The sequence below is a fragment of the Cyclopterus lumpus genome, chromosome 18 (assembly GCF_009769545.1).
Source record: "Cyclopterus lumpus isolate fCycLum1 chromosome 18, fCycLum1.pri, whole genome shotgun sequence".
Classification (NCBI taxonomy): Eukaryota; Metazoa; Chordata; class Actinopteri; order Perciformes; family Cyclopteridae; genus Cyclopterus; species Cyclopterus lumpus.
Genome location: NC_046983.1, coordinates 4,647,417 through 4,662,100, shown reverse-complemented (window position 1 = coordinate 4,662,100; position 14,684 = coordinate 4,647,417). Strand labels below are relative to the sequence as shown.

Genomic DNA, 14,684 nt, shown 5'->3' with positions numbered 1-14,684 from the left:
TCTTGTGCGACAACGAGCACACGGGCGGAGACGCCGGCCCCGCTTTGCTTTCTTTGGTCAGGGTAAGTGCGGGTCGGCGCTCCTTTTTCTCTCTCCAGCCTCTCAAACTGGGTGCAAACATAAAAAAAAAGAAAAGAATTGACCAAAATGCACATCAGGAGTGGTCCTTTTTCTTTTTTCTTGCGTCATATAAACGGTGGCATCATGTTGAGAGCTGGGGAGAGGCACGCAGATAGAATGGCCTGTGTGCATTTTGATCTGTGGGGCCGGTCCTGCTTTCTGGGGGTTCGTGGGTGTGCGTCTGGTCCGGTCTCCCCCCCCCCCTCCCCTCCTCCCTCTCCACTGCACCGAATTCTCCCCCCTCCGTGTGTCTCTGTGTCCACTCAGACCTGCATGTGTGATACTCTGTAACTCTGCCACGCACACACACGAGAAAAGAACAACAAAAATCCCTCCGCGACAGTCCAGCTCTGAACTAACTATCTCAACTGAATTAGGTCACCGGGCCACCTGGGACGGCCGGCGTGAGCCATGGGGACGACTTTTAGGCGCGACGCCCACCGCAGCGGGAACTTGTTCTCGCTCTCCTCCACCAGCAAGGTAAACGAAAACGAAAAAAAAACAACCCAAAAAGCACTGACCTCTCCTCTCCCCACCTGCCGCCCCCTCCTTTTTTGACTGTGCCTTGACAACAACACCGCCCCTCCTCCTCGTCCTCCTCCTCCTCCTCCTCCTCCTCTCCTCCGCCATCACCACCTCCCCCTCTACGCCGTAACTCCTCCTGATGCAATGGCAGTGCCATCGGTGGGTGTAGGGTTCAGGACCCCGTCCACAAGGTGTGTGTGTGTGTGTGTGTGTGTGTGTGTGTTAAACAAAGAACGCATGGATGTGTGGAGAACCTTTTGGGTGGTGCTTCGTTGATTGGTTGACACACCGTTACCCCTCCACTGACCGCTAGTCGACTCCTCTCCATCGCCGTATTCGCCGCCCCTCACTCCCTCCTTCCCCCCCCCCCCCCTCCACCTCCACCCCACCCTACTGTCCCTGTGCGCCTCTCCTCTCCGCCGTTCACAAACACACACAAAGCGCTTTTTTTCTTTTTTTTCTCGCCGCCACCGCCGTCTCGCCCCCCCACCCTTGGATCTGGGTTCGTGGCTCTGGCTCGGACTCAACTTCCCAGAACCACCCGCCTGACCCAACCTCCCCATCCTCCTTTGTTACCATAGAGACCTGGGCGTGCCAATGGACTGTGTGTGTGTGTGTGTGTGTGTCACATGACACACAGAGACTTCAATGTCGGACAAGTCGACTCGCTAAAAAATAAATTGCAGAATGCCGGGTTTTCTCCACGTGGCTGTGGAAGGAATCCTAACCTCCTGTTACCCAAAATATCAACCTCAGATTAGGGTCTTCCCTTCGGGGCCCTCTCAGCCTCCTGTGTGCCAACCAGAAACGTCCTATAAGATAGGCCGAGGTACGAGGCCAGTCGGACCTGTAGATTCTCAAGCTCAGGGTTCCTATAGGACCTTTTCTGGTACGGCCGCTCCTCTCTCACTGGGATCAGCTGGACTGGCTGGGTTCGTGCTCTGTGTGACTTCTATGTGTGTGTTTGTTGTTGTTTTGTCACCTGTTAAGATCGTCCACGTGTGGCGCTAGAGAGCTTTAAGCCTCGCACACACACACACACACACACGACCCCTCGCTCAGGCGGTCAGATCGACAAATGAGTTGTCGGACATTTTCTTCAGGATGAAGTCAAAGAGGGCGTTCGGTGCCTTCTGGACGCCGAACCGACAGAGGAGAGGGAACAATAGAGTTGATTTGAAGGTGAGTTGGTTAGTGGGAGGATCCTCGGTCCAACGCTGCTCCCTAACCTCCCCTTCCTGATCTTGGAGGATTTCACGTTGACCATATAGTCTTATCCTGTTAATGCAGCTTTGACTCTCAGGTTACCCGTCACCTTTTTTGTTTACTAAAATGTAGAAATGTGTACAGACAAGATGTCGAATGTTATGAGAATTACCCCGAAGCCTTTTAGCTTTTAGAAATGGAAGCTTTAGAAATAGAAGATGAAGGCCCGCCTCCTTTCCCCGACCTCCGTGATCAGGGCGCTCCACTGTTTAAAAATAAATAAATAAATAATAATAATAATCTTTTTCTCCGGCCACCTCCTCCTTCCCACTCCCTCACGAAAGGCTTCTTCGGGTGCTGCTTGCAAGTCAGCCACGCATCTCTTAACCCCCCACACACACACACACACACACACACACACACACACCACCACCACCCCCTGCTGCTCTGAATTCACACTGACAGCTTGCTGCAGCCTCCTCCCTCCTCCCCCTCCTACATGCCCTCTGCGGTTTGGACGGCTGAAGAACCACACACACACACACACACACACACACATCTCTCCCTCCCTCCTGTGATCCCACGGGGTCACATCTGTTCTCCTGCAGCAGGTAATGATCTGAGATGTGCACCTGGAACGCACCTCAACGTGGTCTGAGCACAAACCCCACAGACCACGTTGGCCTTTCTTGAGTTTGCACGTTTTGAGATTCTGCAGGTTTATTCGATGCGATCGCGACTATTCGAGCTCTCGTAGCGCGGAGGTGAAGTCCCGGGTGTCCAGTGTCTTCAGATGAAGGCGTACCTCAACATGAATGCAGTCCAAACAATATCCATGCATTTGTTAAGGAGCTCAACATGTTTAGTTGCTGCTCTCGACGCTGCAGGCTGAGGTGTACGTGTTATTTTGTCCACCTCTTTACGTGGATGTTTCATCGCCACCAGAGGCCAGGTCTGTTTTTTTTTTCTTCTTCTTCTTCTTCTTCTCCCCCTGTGGTCCACGTTACCATCAAAACTCCCACAGGTGTTGTTATGTTTACGGGGGTCAACCCACCCAGTTCCCTCGGCCCAGCAGCAGCTCCGTAACCACCAAGAGTCCTTCGAGTGGGTTAGTGGACCGAGCCGAGTGTAGTTACCGTCACACGCCTGATTAATTATGATAAACATCTGTCTAGTTTAATGTGTCGCCTTCGAGAGCAAAGAGATCTGAATCTGCAAAGCACAAAGTCAAGGAGGAGGGGGAGGGGGAGGGGGAGGGGGGGGGGTAGTTGACGAATGTTAGATAAAATCTTTGTCAACATGTTTACTGTGAATAAAAACACAAATGCTATTGTATGGTTGTGATATGCATGTGTGTATATGCCTTTTGATCTGTATTTCAGTCTGCATGCCAATCATGAATAAATTCATTTTTTTTCTCATAAAAGCACCTGGATCTCTTTTTATTCTAATTTAATGTATGTACTTAGACAGTGCCAATGATATATATGGATATATATATATATATATATATATATATATAATTATAGACTGGAGGCATTAGTATAGTTTATGATGGAACAAAGAAAAAGTATTAACTGCTTTTACCTGCAGCCTGTGTCAGTGTTTGACTATTTAGTTGCTAGAAAGCCATGTTTAGGGGGGGGGGGGCTGCTTTTGAGTAATGTTAATGTTCTCTGGTTCTGTTTTCTGGGAGTCTGAACCCACAGAGACCCGGGTTTGCCATTGAGGGTCACTAACAGCAACAGGTGCATTGCACAGGCCATAAAAACCTCTCTGGTCCGCGGGGGGCGTGATTGACACCCCTCTGCGCCACTCACAAGCCGGTTCCCCCTGCCCGCGAGAGACTACCCCGCCTTTCAAACCTTTTTAGGGGCAGAACCTGATACCCGTGCTGTCGGCTCCCATACTTATTGGGGTGCGGTCACGTGTGACACTTTTGACCAGGAAAGGAGCACCGGACCAGCTGGGTTTTCTGGTAGTGGGAGCACCACCTCCGCACAGGCACCTCGCACCAGTGGAGTCTGGTCTCTGCAGCCCCTAACGGTCTCTCCCCCCCTGAAAGCGAGACCCCACGTCTCAAGGTGGTTCTTGCCCTCACGGCGCCGTCCATTGCTGATTCATTTTTTTTTTCTTTCTATAAGCTGAGGGGGACGTGAAGTCCTAACAGAGGCTGCGCCATGACGACTGTCGAAACCCATATGACATACAGCAACTCCTACACGATCAACCAGGAGGAGGTGTACATGACCCAGGAGGACGACTGGGACCGGGACCTGTTGCTGGACCCTGCCTGGGAGAAGCAGCAGAGAAAGGTAGGTCTGGATTCGGAGCTTTACGCTTGTGCCGCCGTGCGTAATTACGCACAGATTGACCCACGCCCTCACACTACTAATGCGTAACTTTTGCTACATTTTAACACATTGGTATGGTTTCAGAATCACCTTCCTCCTCCCTACTAGCTCCACGTCTCAAACAGCCCAACGCGACACTGGGTCTGTGCGCGTTAACCTCGCACCTGGCACTTCACGCTGGAAGCTGCGTGGGCAGATATTTTAGGCCTTGGAAGTTTCCTCAGTGTTGTCTTTCAGTGAACTTACCCCTCGCCTCGCGAAGACTGTCTAAATATAATACCACCAGGCTGCATTGGAATGATACAATACATATCAGTTGTCCAGGGTTTTTTGGTTTAAATCGCGACACTAACTATAAATAATAAAGGTATAAAGTGATGAGAGAGAGAAACTTCCATTCAGGCATCTGGATTTAAGTCACTTTTCCAGCGATTTTAGTCCCGAGGTGAGAAGGTTTAAAGCGGCGTCATTTAAATGAACAATACACACTTAACACCTGCATTTTGTCACGTTACTTACATTCTTAATTTAATTAGTAAATTGTTCAATTGGTTTGTTATTACAAATAAATAAATTAAAAAAAACTAAATGTTTGTGAGAAAGAAAAAAAAAATCTATTACTAAGCCCATACTAAGTTAGCCGTTGCCTAGGCGACCAGCTGGCCACAGGTGCGTTTAATTACCTGTCTGAGCTTAAAAAAAAAGTCAACTGAGGCGGTGAAGTGATGCACAAAGGTTACTTTAAAAAAACAAAAAACATTTGTGTAATTATTCACCCGACACACACACACACACACACACACACACACACACACACACACACACGTTGTGTGGTCGAGGTGAAGTGTATTATCACCCTTCCCTGGTTGGTTTAAAAAGTAGCCGGTGCAACTGTTGGCTTCAGCCTGGCCGCCATTTTTCTCCGAAGGGACCAGAGTTGCATTCCGGAGCTGAAAATAGATCCTCACCAGATTCACCAGCACGTCTTGTTGTTTAGAAATACCATTAAGATCTTGAGAATGACACATTATGATATTAAAATGAATGGGCCGCATTTCGCTGCCACGCTACACTTCAACCCAATTAATTCCTCACGTTGTCTTGTTTTCGTGTTCGTTTGTCTGTGTCTATATTAATAATGTTTACAGATGATTAACTCGCTGACATTGAATCACAGAGCGAAGATAAACACAAGTTCATTATATCTTTTAAAGACTCTTCTTCATAGCTGGAACAATAATAAACGTATACGTTGTGACTTTAACCAAGAACAGGGAACTCATCGTGTGCAATACAACTATTTAAATATCAATATCTCAATGTGTGTATCCACAATAATATGAATTAAGATGTATTTTGATCACCTGGCCGGTAGAAATAGCCACTTCCTGTTTCCTTTTATTGGATAAACAAGAGTCACGATGTGGAAGACAGGTTCAGTTATTTATCGTGAAATCATATTATTTTTTTTAATGATTTTAATGTTGCTTTTCTATTATAATTCAGATGTCAGTTGGCCAACATATTTTTTTAAATATTTTTATGATATCTCTCTATACCAATTTATATACTTATATTATTTTCTGTATTCTATTCTTGAGCGTCACCACAAATGAATTTCCCCGAAAGGGATTATCTCCTCTAATCTAATCCAATATCATCTCATTTAATCTAATCTAATAACACCTCATCTGCACTATTGGAGCGCAGAACTTATTGTTATTATTTTTTTGGGTTCACGTGTTCAGATGCTACTTTGCACTCTGCATCTGCTGAATGTCCCACGAACTATAGAGCCGACAGGCTGAGAGACCTTAACAGATGGTAGAGAGGGAGAGAGAGAGAGAGAGAGAGAGAGAGAGAGAGAGAGAGGGAGGGAGGGATAGAGTGAGGAAGAGAGAGAGAGAGAGAGGGAGAGAGAGGGAGGGATAGAGTGAGGAAGAGAGAGAGAGAGAGATCGCAAGGCTCGTCGATATACAGCCCGGGTTGGTTTCACAGACCTACAAATAAACATCTTGCTAAAAATACTTGCTCCGCTTCAACCTCCTTCCCTCCTTCCCTCCTTCCCTACTTTCCTCCTTTCCTCCCTCGCTCCCTTGTTCCCTTGCTCCCTCGCTCCCTTGTTCCCTCGCTCCCTCGCTCCCTCGTCTGTCTTTCCTCCAGTCGAGAGGGAACACTTCCTCCCGCGGGCGGCCATTCTTGACACATTCCTTTGTATCTTTTTCCACGGCACACCTTCTTTCTTTTCTTCTTGTTCCTACTTCCTCCCCTCCTCTCCTCTCCTCTCCTCCTCTCCACTCCCCTCCTCTCCTCTCCTCTCCCCTCCCCTCCCCTCCTCTCCTCTCCTCTCCTCTCCTCTCCTCCCGCTCGCCGTGCACCTGTCACTCACTTTTGAACGTAAGACGATAACATCGTCCTTGAGCGTCCGAGCGCGGCCTCACCTCTCGACCTCCCGGGGGAGGAGGTCACCGTACCCCGTTGCTCTCCTCGGCATGCACCGTCCAGCTTAAGGAGGTGATATCAGCGCGTGAATATAGCCGCTGCATCATTTCGCAACGTAATGAATATGAAAGGAAATCTCAGCGACCACCTGTTCTCTCCTTGAAATTTCAGTGGAAAAAAAAAAGAAAGAAGAAGAAGCTGCGCGCCACTTGGTTTACGTGTTTGTCAACACACAGGGATGTCGAACCCGATACTGGACTTTGGAAATAGTGAATTGACCATCTTGACACATTGGGTTATATATATATATATATATATATATATATATATATATATATATGTATATATAAATAAACCATGAAGCAGCTCTTGTGAGTTTTGGGGGGGACAACTTGCATGATGTATTACATTACATTACATTACATGTCATTTAGCTGACGCTTTTATCCAAAGCGACTTACAATAAGTGCATTAAACCATGAGTCCAAACTCAGAACAACAAGAATCAAGCAAGTACAATTTCTTCAATAAAGTTAAACTACAGAGTACTATCCGTAAGTGCCATTTAAGTGCTACTAAAGTGCTAAACAACAAAGTGCTATCGGTAAGGGACATTTAAGTGCTATTCAAGGTATTGCAGATGGAATAAGAAAGGAAAGGGCCGTATTCTGTCCTCAAAGCAAACCGCGATCCGAGACAGAAGAAGGGGGTTGTGGGTTTAAGTCGGCGAACGGGCCCGAAGTCGATGTTTCCACGAACTTCCCGATGTCTCAGCCGAGCACATCTACAAAAAGTAGTGCTCTTTATTAAAAGAGGGGGTCGATGGCTGTTTGAAGATGAACTCACAATGTGGCTTTTCTTATTAGAAAAGCACCGCATGACCCCGCCGATGGACGTCCGCCGATGGCGCCACTACGTTGTAGTTTTGGCTACTTTTTTTTATTGTTTTGTATAACGTTTAAAAAAGAATATTAACCGAAAAGGTTCCCCACTGTGACTGAAGTCATCTTCCGTTTCACATAGTTTAAGAGTTCAGCTGCTCGCTAAGTGAGCGGCCGGCCGCCGAGCCGAGCTCGCGTTAGCAATAAGCTATAAATACGCATTACACGGGGTTATCGACGAGCTCGTGGGCGCAGCTGACCCGCCGCTAGCCTCACGCTGGAGGATTAGCGTCTTCAAACATCCTTCTTGTGTTCTCCTCAAGCGCAAACTGATGTTTGTCTTCTTCAGGAAGTGTAAAAATAGTCACCCGGGTGACGGCAGTGGTATTTCTTCACGAAAAGAGGTCGAAATCGTTCACGGCATTTAATAAAATCGCCTTTTTGAGCTTGTACTTAAATAATTCATTTGTTCATTTTAATTTCTTAGAATCTTGCCTAAATAATGAGCTAAAACACTGAATTATCACCCAGTTTCATGAGCAGGTATCACGTAAACGGGATAATAACACAAACGACACGCAGTCTTTGGGTTATTCCCACATTTATTACTAATACCCCCTCCATAATTAAACACAAAAAATCAATTATTAAGTGAATGAAGTGGCCCCCAAAAAAGACGGATCGCCGTCCGCTTCAAGTGGTGTGAAGTTACCTCCCGTAACGGGATGTTTATCCACGGAGAGAGAGCCTGAAGGCACCGCGTAATCAAATCTATTCTCGTCTAATCTGGTTTTGCACTTGAACTGCTCGGCCAGACGAGGTCATCGATCCTCACCTTTTTACCTGACGCCGCCGGAGACGGTTTCGGGAAACACGGGCGCTTTTTAAAAAAATGTAATTGTGGCCCCGTGGTCATCTTTCAAGGAAACGAGAGATTGGGAAAGTGCTTCTTTGTGCATGACATGTTTTGCCTCGAGGGCCTTTTTCTATTATTAATAACAGCATTATGACGTTTAAGCTCCTTTTTTTTCTTCGCTAAACTGAACACAAGTTACAAATTAATCTGACAGCCTGAAAATTGGGGAAACCCCGTTTGGCCGTTGATCGTTTTTGTGTTCCCTTCACAGTTTCATAGTCACGGGGTACTTCATCTGCTCTCTTATCTGGGATGGGATGGGTTTTTTTCAGCCTTAATTCGCACCGTCAGTGAAGACATTTGATTATTCGTTAATTCCCCGCATTTGGCCCGCTCCGCTGATTTGTGCCCACGGCTCGGGCGGGACGACAGAACCTAAATCCCAAGATGCAACTTCCTCTGTGAGGAGCATGTGAGGAGCGTGTGAGGAGCGTGTGAGGAGCGTGTGAGGAGCGTGTGAGGAGCATGTGAGGAGCATGTGATGGCCATGCGGGAATGGCTACGCTCTCTTTGGGGTATTTCCAGTCGCCGGACCAGCGGAGCACATAGAAACTTCCTTTTTTCATTTTTTTTCCCGGAGGGAGATGTTGTGTATTTTCTGATTTCACTAATATGTTTTGTCGTTTGTAAACAAAACCAAAAGCAGACGGGGAGCACAGAAGTCGCCGAAGGAGTCCTTCCTCGGTGCCTCCTGCCTCGAGAATGTTACGCAACTCCTCTGGCGCTCTCTCAAGGAGGAATAAAATAAGACACGACTACGTTTAAAGTAGGAATATTCTTCACGTGAGTCGCTTTTCATAAAAGTCTTGCGACCGCAGTTCAAAAAGAAAAGAACCCCAAAAAAATGGTCCGCCGAAGTTCATTCCAGGTGAACTGTGTCGGAGAAATAAAAAGCATTGATCGCCGTAGCGACGAGGCGTACAAGCGCTGCGTGTAAGCGGAGAGGTGAGAGGACTCCGAGTCAGATCAAGTAGCAGTTGCTATTCCAGAAGCCGTGTCCATGTAGGGAGGCTTCTATAAACTGCTTTAGTGCAGGAGCCCCGGGAGGCCGGAGGAAGGGCCGAGGAGTGTGTGTGTGTGTGTGTGTGTGTGTGTGTGTGTGTGAGGGAGAGAAATTGTCTTCATTCATTCACTGTATTTTATGAGCACGAAGGAGTCGGAGAAATAATGATTGATGGGCTGTGAGGGCGGCCGTTTTGATCGGATCAGAGCCATCCTGTGGGGGTCCCCGTAAATAGAATAAAAAGGAGCAAACTGAAACTAAACAAACTAAAACGGAAAGATCCGTCCATCCCAGTTTTAGTTATTATTCTTTAGGAAAATGGAGGCTTGTTTATGAAGGAAGCAGAAAGTCCGTGACCTCGGGTCCTGATGGCGTCGGACTTAACTGCTGCGTTCGTGTCGACCCGGTCCGTTTCCTTCTAGTAACGAGACCGGCTGGAGCGCCGACCCGATGTTGTGCCACGCGGCGGGTATTTATAGGCAGGTGGGAGCAGAAGTCGGGTCTCTTATAATAGGACTGAGGTCACGAAGACGGTCGAAAATAATGAACAGAAGAAAGGCCGTCATCTTTGACTTCACCCTAACCTGGAGCTGTAACTTCCTGGTTGATGGGAGCGTTTAAACGCACCCCGGGGGGGGGGGGGGTCTGTTGCCTCAGGTGTTAACTGCCACGTGCAAGCGGCTAAACCAGGACTTCCTGAATGCCGACGTGTCCGCGCGAGATCGTCTTGAGCATTAAACAACCTTTTTTTGCGGTTCTACAATGGAAGGTCCGTGGGGTATAAACGCAAAGGTCGGCGTCTTTTGGCTAAATGAATGCTGGGAAACTGTTACATCGGTTTCACGCACAGGACCTCGTGAAGGGGGCTCCTGTTCAGATAGAATTAGCTGACCCGAGATCTGCCTGGACAGTTTTGCATCTTATTTCAGAGAAAGAACTTGCCTTTTGAAATTAGACCCCATCACCCCACCACACACACACACACACACACACACACACACACACACACACATGCTAGCAGAACGTTGGCCCCACCGTCAGGTCAACGTGTCACTTTGTTCCTTATGGTTTACGACCAAATACCTGCGTCAGCCTCGGTTGTGCTTAGTGCTAGTTATCCCTTATTAGCATGCTAACATGCTACGTTGCTAGGTGTCCCATTGTGTTCCTGCTCCTCTGACATGTGAACACACACACACACACACGCACACACACACGGAGACAGTGCCGAGGAGCCTCGTTGTTCGCGCTCGCGCCTCTCATCGTCAATCTGTTGCCGCGGCGATGGTCGTGATTGACTGAACCGGGTTAACCATCCGCTTCCCGGATGTCTTCACCGACACACGCGTATGGATATTTTAAAATCATTGGTATTGTTCTCACGGTGTCGGTGGGCGGAGGACTTTTGTCTTTCACCGCCTGCTCCACCTGCTCCACCTGCTCCCTCACCAGCTGAAATCCCTCCTGCCCACAGTATGTCTCACTGGCATCTGGCACGGAGATGACACACACACACACACACACACACACACACACACACACAGGCCTAGGCCTTTTATCCTCTGAACACGGACATAAATCCACGGGTTTGGACTCGGGCCTCGCGGTCGGGTCTGATGTGATACTGGCTTGTTAATCCTTAGAGGTGTAAAGGATAAAATGATGTTGGGGATTTATATACTTACGGCTGCTGATAATGGAACAGCTGTTCACAGAATAATAATAACCATTTAGAGAGATTAAGAGAAAGGTTTTCCTATCTGGATGGACCTGTTGATATTTAGGAGGAAGGAGAAGTTGCCTGATTTCCTCTTTGTTCGCTGGTGAAGCGTCATTTTTCATAATCAAGCTGATGACCTTTGCATGTGGTCCCTCCTGTTTCTAAATAGTACTAATTCATATTTACCTCTGAGACAGTGTCTCCTCTCAAACCCTTTTCAAAACGACATGTCCATGAGTTGAACATGAGCAAAAAAACTAGATTTTCCCCTCAAAGATTGTTGAATTTGAAATGTTTTCAGAGGCATTAAGACGTTTTCCTGACTTTAAACCACAATGTGACGTCAACAATCGTAGGATAACGTTTCACTTTTCAATGACGGAGGGGCCTTTTGAATATCGTTATAGTCATCGGCATTTTGATTTGGCCTTTTGCGCCAACTTGAAAACGATGAATAGTAATAAAAAGCACCTGCAGCGACAGGTGTGACGTCACCGTGACGACGAGCTAAGTTGCAGTACTGGTAGTTGTTATTGGCGTCGACCTCTTGGCTCTTTCGTCCTTGTGGCTCCCAAGTTCAGGGCCCCGGGTCTGTGTTGAGAGGTATTTAAAGGCCACTCAGGGGAGGAGGAGGAGGAGTTAAGGGAGGGGGGGGAGGGGGGGCTACACCTGTTGTGTTTTTTTTCCTAACCACAATGTGAATGACACTAAAAAGAGAGAATAAGCAGTATTTTATATGACTTTGAAAAAGGAAAAGTTCGTCTTCTAGTGTCTGCAGACGATGATCATTCACAGTAGAACCTACTCACTCATAAGTTATATATTTATTTATTTATACCTAAAAGAACCAATACCATGTGTAACGGTGCAAAAGAGTGTCAACTTCTCTCTCGTATCCTTTATTGCTTAAAAAAAAGAAATCCAATAACTGGAGATGTGTTTTTAATAATCTTCTGACCTGTGGTTCGCTGACTTTGGGGTGCTGCAGATTGTTGTGTCATTGTGGGGGAAGGGTGTGTGTGTGTGTGGGTGTGTGTGGGTGTGTGTGTGTGTGTGTGCGTGTGTGTGTGTGTGTGTGTGTGTGTGTGGAGTGTGTGTTCAAAGTAGGAGAGAGACAGGTGGGCCGACGGGTGCCAAATTATGACAATGTGGCTTAAAACCGGTAGCGTTATTAATTTGGAGATGTGTGTGTGTGTGTGTGTGTGTGTGTGTGTGTGTGTGTGTGTGTGTGTGTGTGTGTGTGTGTGTGTGTGTGTGTGTGTGTGTGTGTGTGTGTGTGTGTGTGTGTGTGTGTGTGTGTGTGTGTGTGTGTGTGTGGAGTGTGTGTTCAAATTTATTTATGTTGTACACTGAGAGCATGTGAGCGGCCCGTTATTGTGAACAGGTGTGTGTCAAAGGTAGCTGCAGTGGACAGGTGTGAACCGGGTCGACCACGTCAACCTTGGAGGCTTCTTGAGCACCGGCAGTGAGATATAAATACCTGTGTTGTCTTGAGGTTCACACACGTTACCGTTCAATCACGTTAATGTTCACACACGTTCACACACGTTACCGTTCACACACGTTACCGTTCACACACGTTCACACACGTTCACACACGTTACCGTTCACACACGTTACCGTTCACACACGTTCACACACGTTCACACACGTTACCGTTCACACACGTTACCGTTCACACACGTTCACACACGTTCACACACGTTACCGCTCACACACGTTACCGTTCACACACGTTAACGCTCACACACGTTAACGTTCACACACGTTAACGTTCACACACGTTAACGCTCACACACGTTACCGTTCAATCACGTTAACGCTCACACACGTTTACGTTCACACACGTTAACGTTCACACACGTTAACGTTCATACACGTTAACGCTCACACACGTTAACGCTCACACACGTTAACGTTCACACATGTTAACGTTCACACACGTTAACGCTCACACACGTTAACGCTCACACACGTTAACGTTCACACACGTTAACGTTCATACACGTTAACGCTCACACATGTTAACGTTCACACACGTTAACGCTCACACACGTTAACGTTCACACACGTTAACGTTCACACATGTTAACGTTCACACACGTTAACGCTCACACACGTTAACGCTCACACACGTTAACGTTCACACACGTTAACGTTCATACACGTTAACGCTCACACACGTTAACGCTCACACACGTTAACGTTCACACATGTTAACGTTCACACACGTTAACGCTCACACACGTTAACGCTCACACACGTTAACGCTCACACACGTTAACGTTCACACACGTTAACGTTCAATCACGTTCACACACGTTAACGTTCACACACGTTAACGCTCACACACGTTACCGTTCAATCACGTTAACATTCACACACGTTACCGCTCACACACGTTAACGCTCACACACGTTAACGTTCACACACGTTCACACACGTTAACGCTCACACACGTTAACGCTCACACACGTTAACGTTCACACACGTTACCGTTCACACACGTTCACACACGTTAACGTTCACACACGTTACCGTTCAATCACGTTAACGTTCACACACGTTACCGTTCACACACGTTACCGTTCAATCACGTTAACGTTCACACACGTTACCGTTCACACACGTTAACGTTCACACACGTTAACGCTCACACACGTTACCGTTCACACACGTTACCGTTCACACACGTTCACACACGTTAACGCTCACACACGTTAACGTTCACACACGTTACCGTTCACACACGTTACCGCTCACACACGTTAACGTTCACACACGTTACCGTTCACACACGTTACCGCTCACACACGTTAACGTTCACACACGTTACCGTTCACACACGTTCACACACGTTAACGTTCACACACGTTAACGCTCACACACGTTACCGTTCAATCACATTAACGTTCACACACGTTACCGTTCAATCACATTAACGTTCACACACGTTAACGCTCACACACGTTACCGTTCAATCACATTAACGTTCACACACGTTACCGTTCAATCACGTTAACGTTCACACACGTTAACGCTCACACACGTTAACGTTCACACACGTTAACGCTCACACACGTTAACGTTCACACACGTTAACGTTCACACACGTTAACGCTCACACACGTTAACGCTCACACACGTTAACGTTCACACACGTTAACGCTCACACACGTTACCGTTCACACACGTTCACACACGTTAACGTTCACACACGTTAACGCTCACACACGTTACCGTTCAATCACGTTAACGTTCACACACGTTAACGCTCACACACGTTAACGCTCACACACGTTAACGCTCACACACGTTAACGCTCACACACGTTAACGTTCAATCACGTTAACGCTCACACACGTTACCGTTCACACACGTTAACGTTCACACACGTTAACGTTCACACACGTTAACGTTCACACACGTTACCGTTCACACACGTTAACGCTCACACACGTTAATGTTCACACACGTTAACGTTCACACACGTTACCGTTCACACACGTTACCGTTC

At 47.2% G+C, this 14,684-nt stretch overlaps 1 protein-coding gene across 1 annotated transcript in view; it reads left to right on the top strand.

Annotated features, from left to right (window-relative positions):
• Nucleotides 1-55: 55 nt before the first annotated feature.
• actn3b (actinin alpha 3b) overlaps nt 56-14,684 on the top strand; it is a 30,305-nt gene continuing 15,676 nt past the window's right edge. The window contains exons 1-2 of the mRNA XM_034557275.1: nt 56-600; nt 3,996-4,166. Coding sequence (XP_034413166.1) covers nt 4,032-4,166 — 135 coding nt within the window. The 5' untranslated portion in view covers nt 56-600; nt 3,996-4,031. The remainder of the gene's footprint in view (nt 601-3,995; nt 4,167-14,684) is intronic.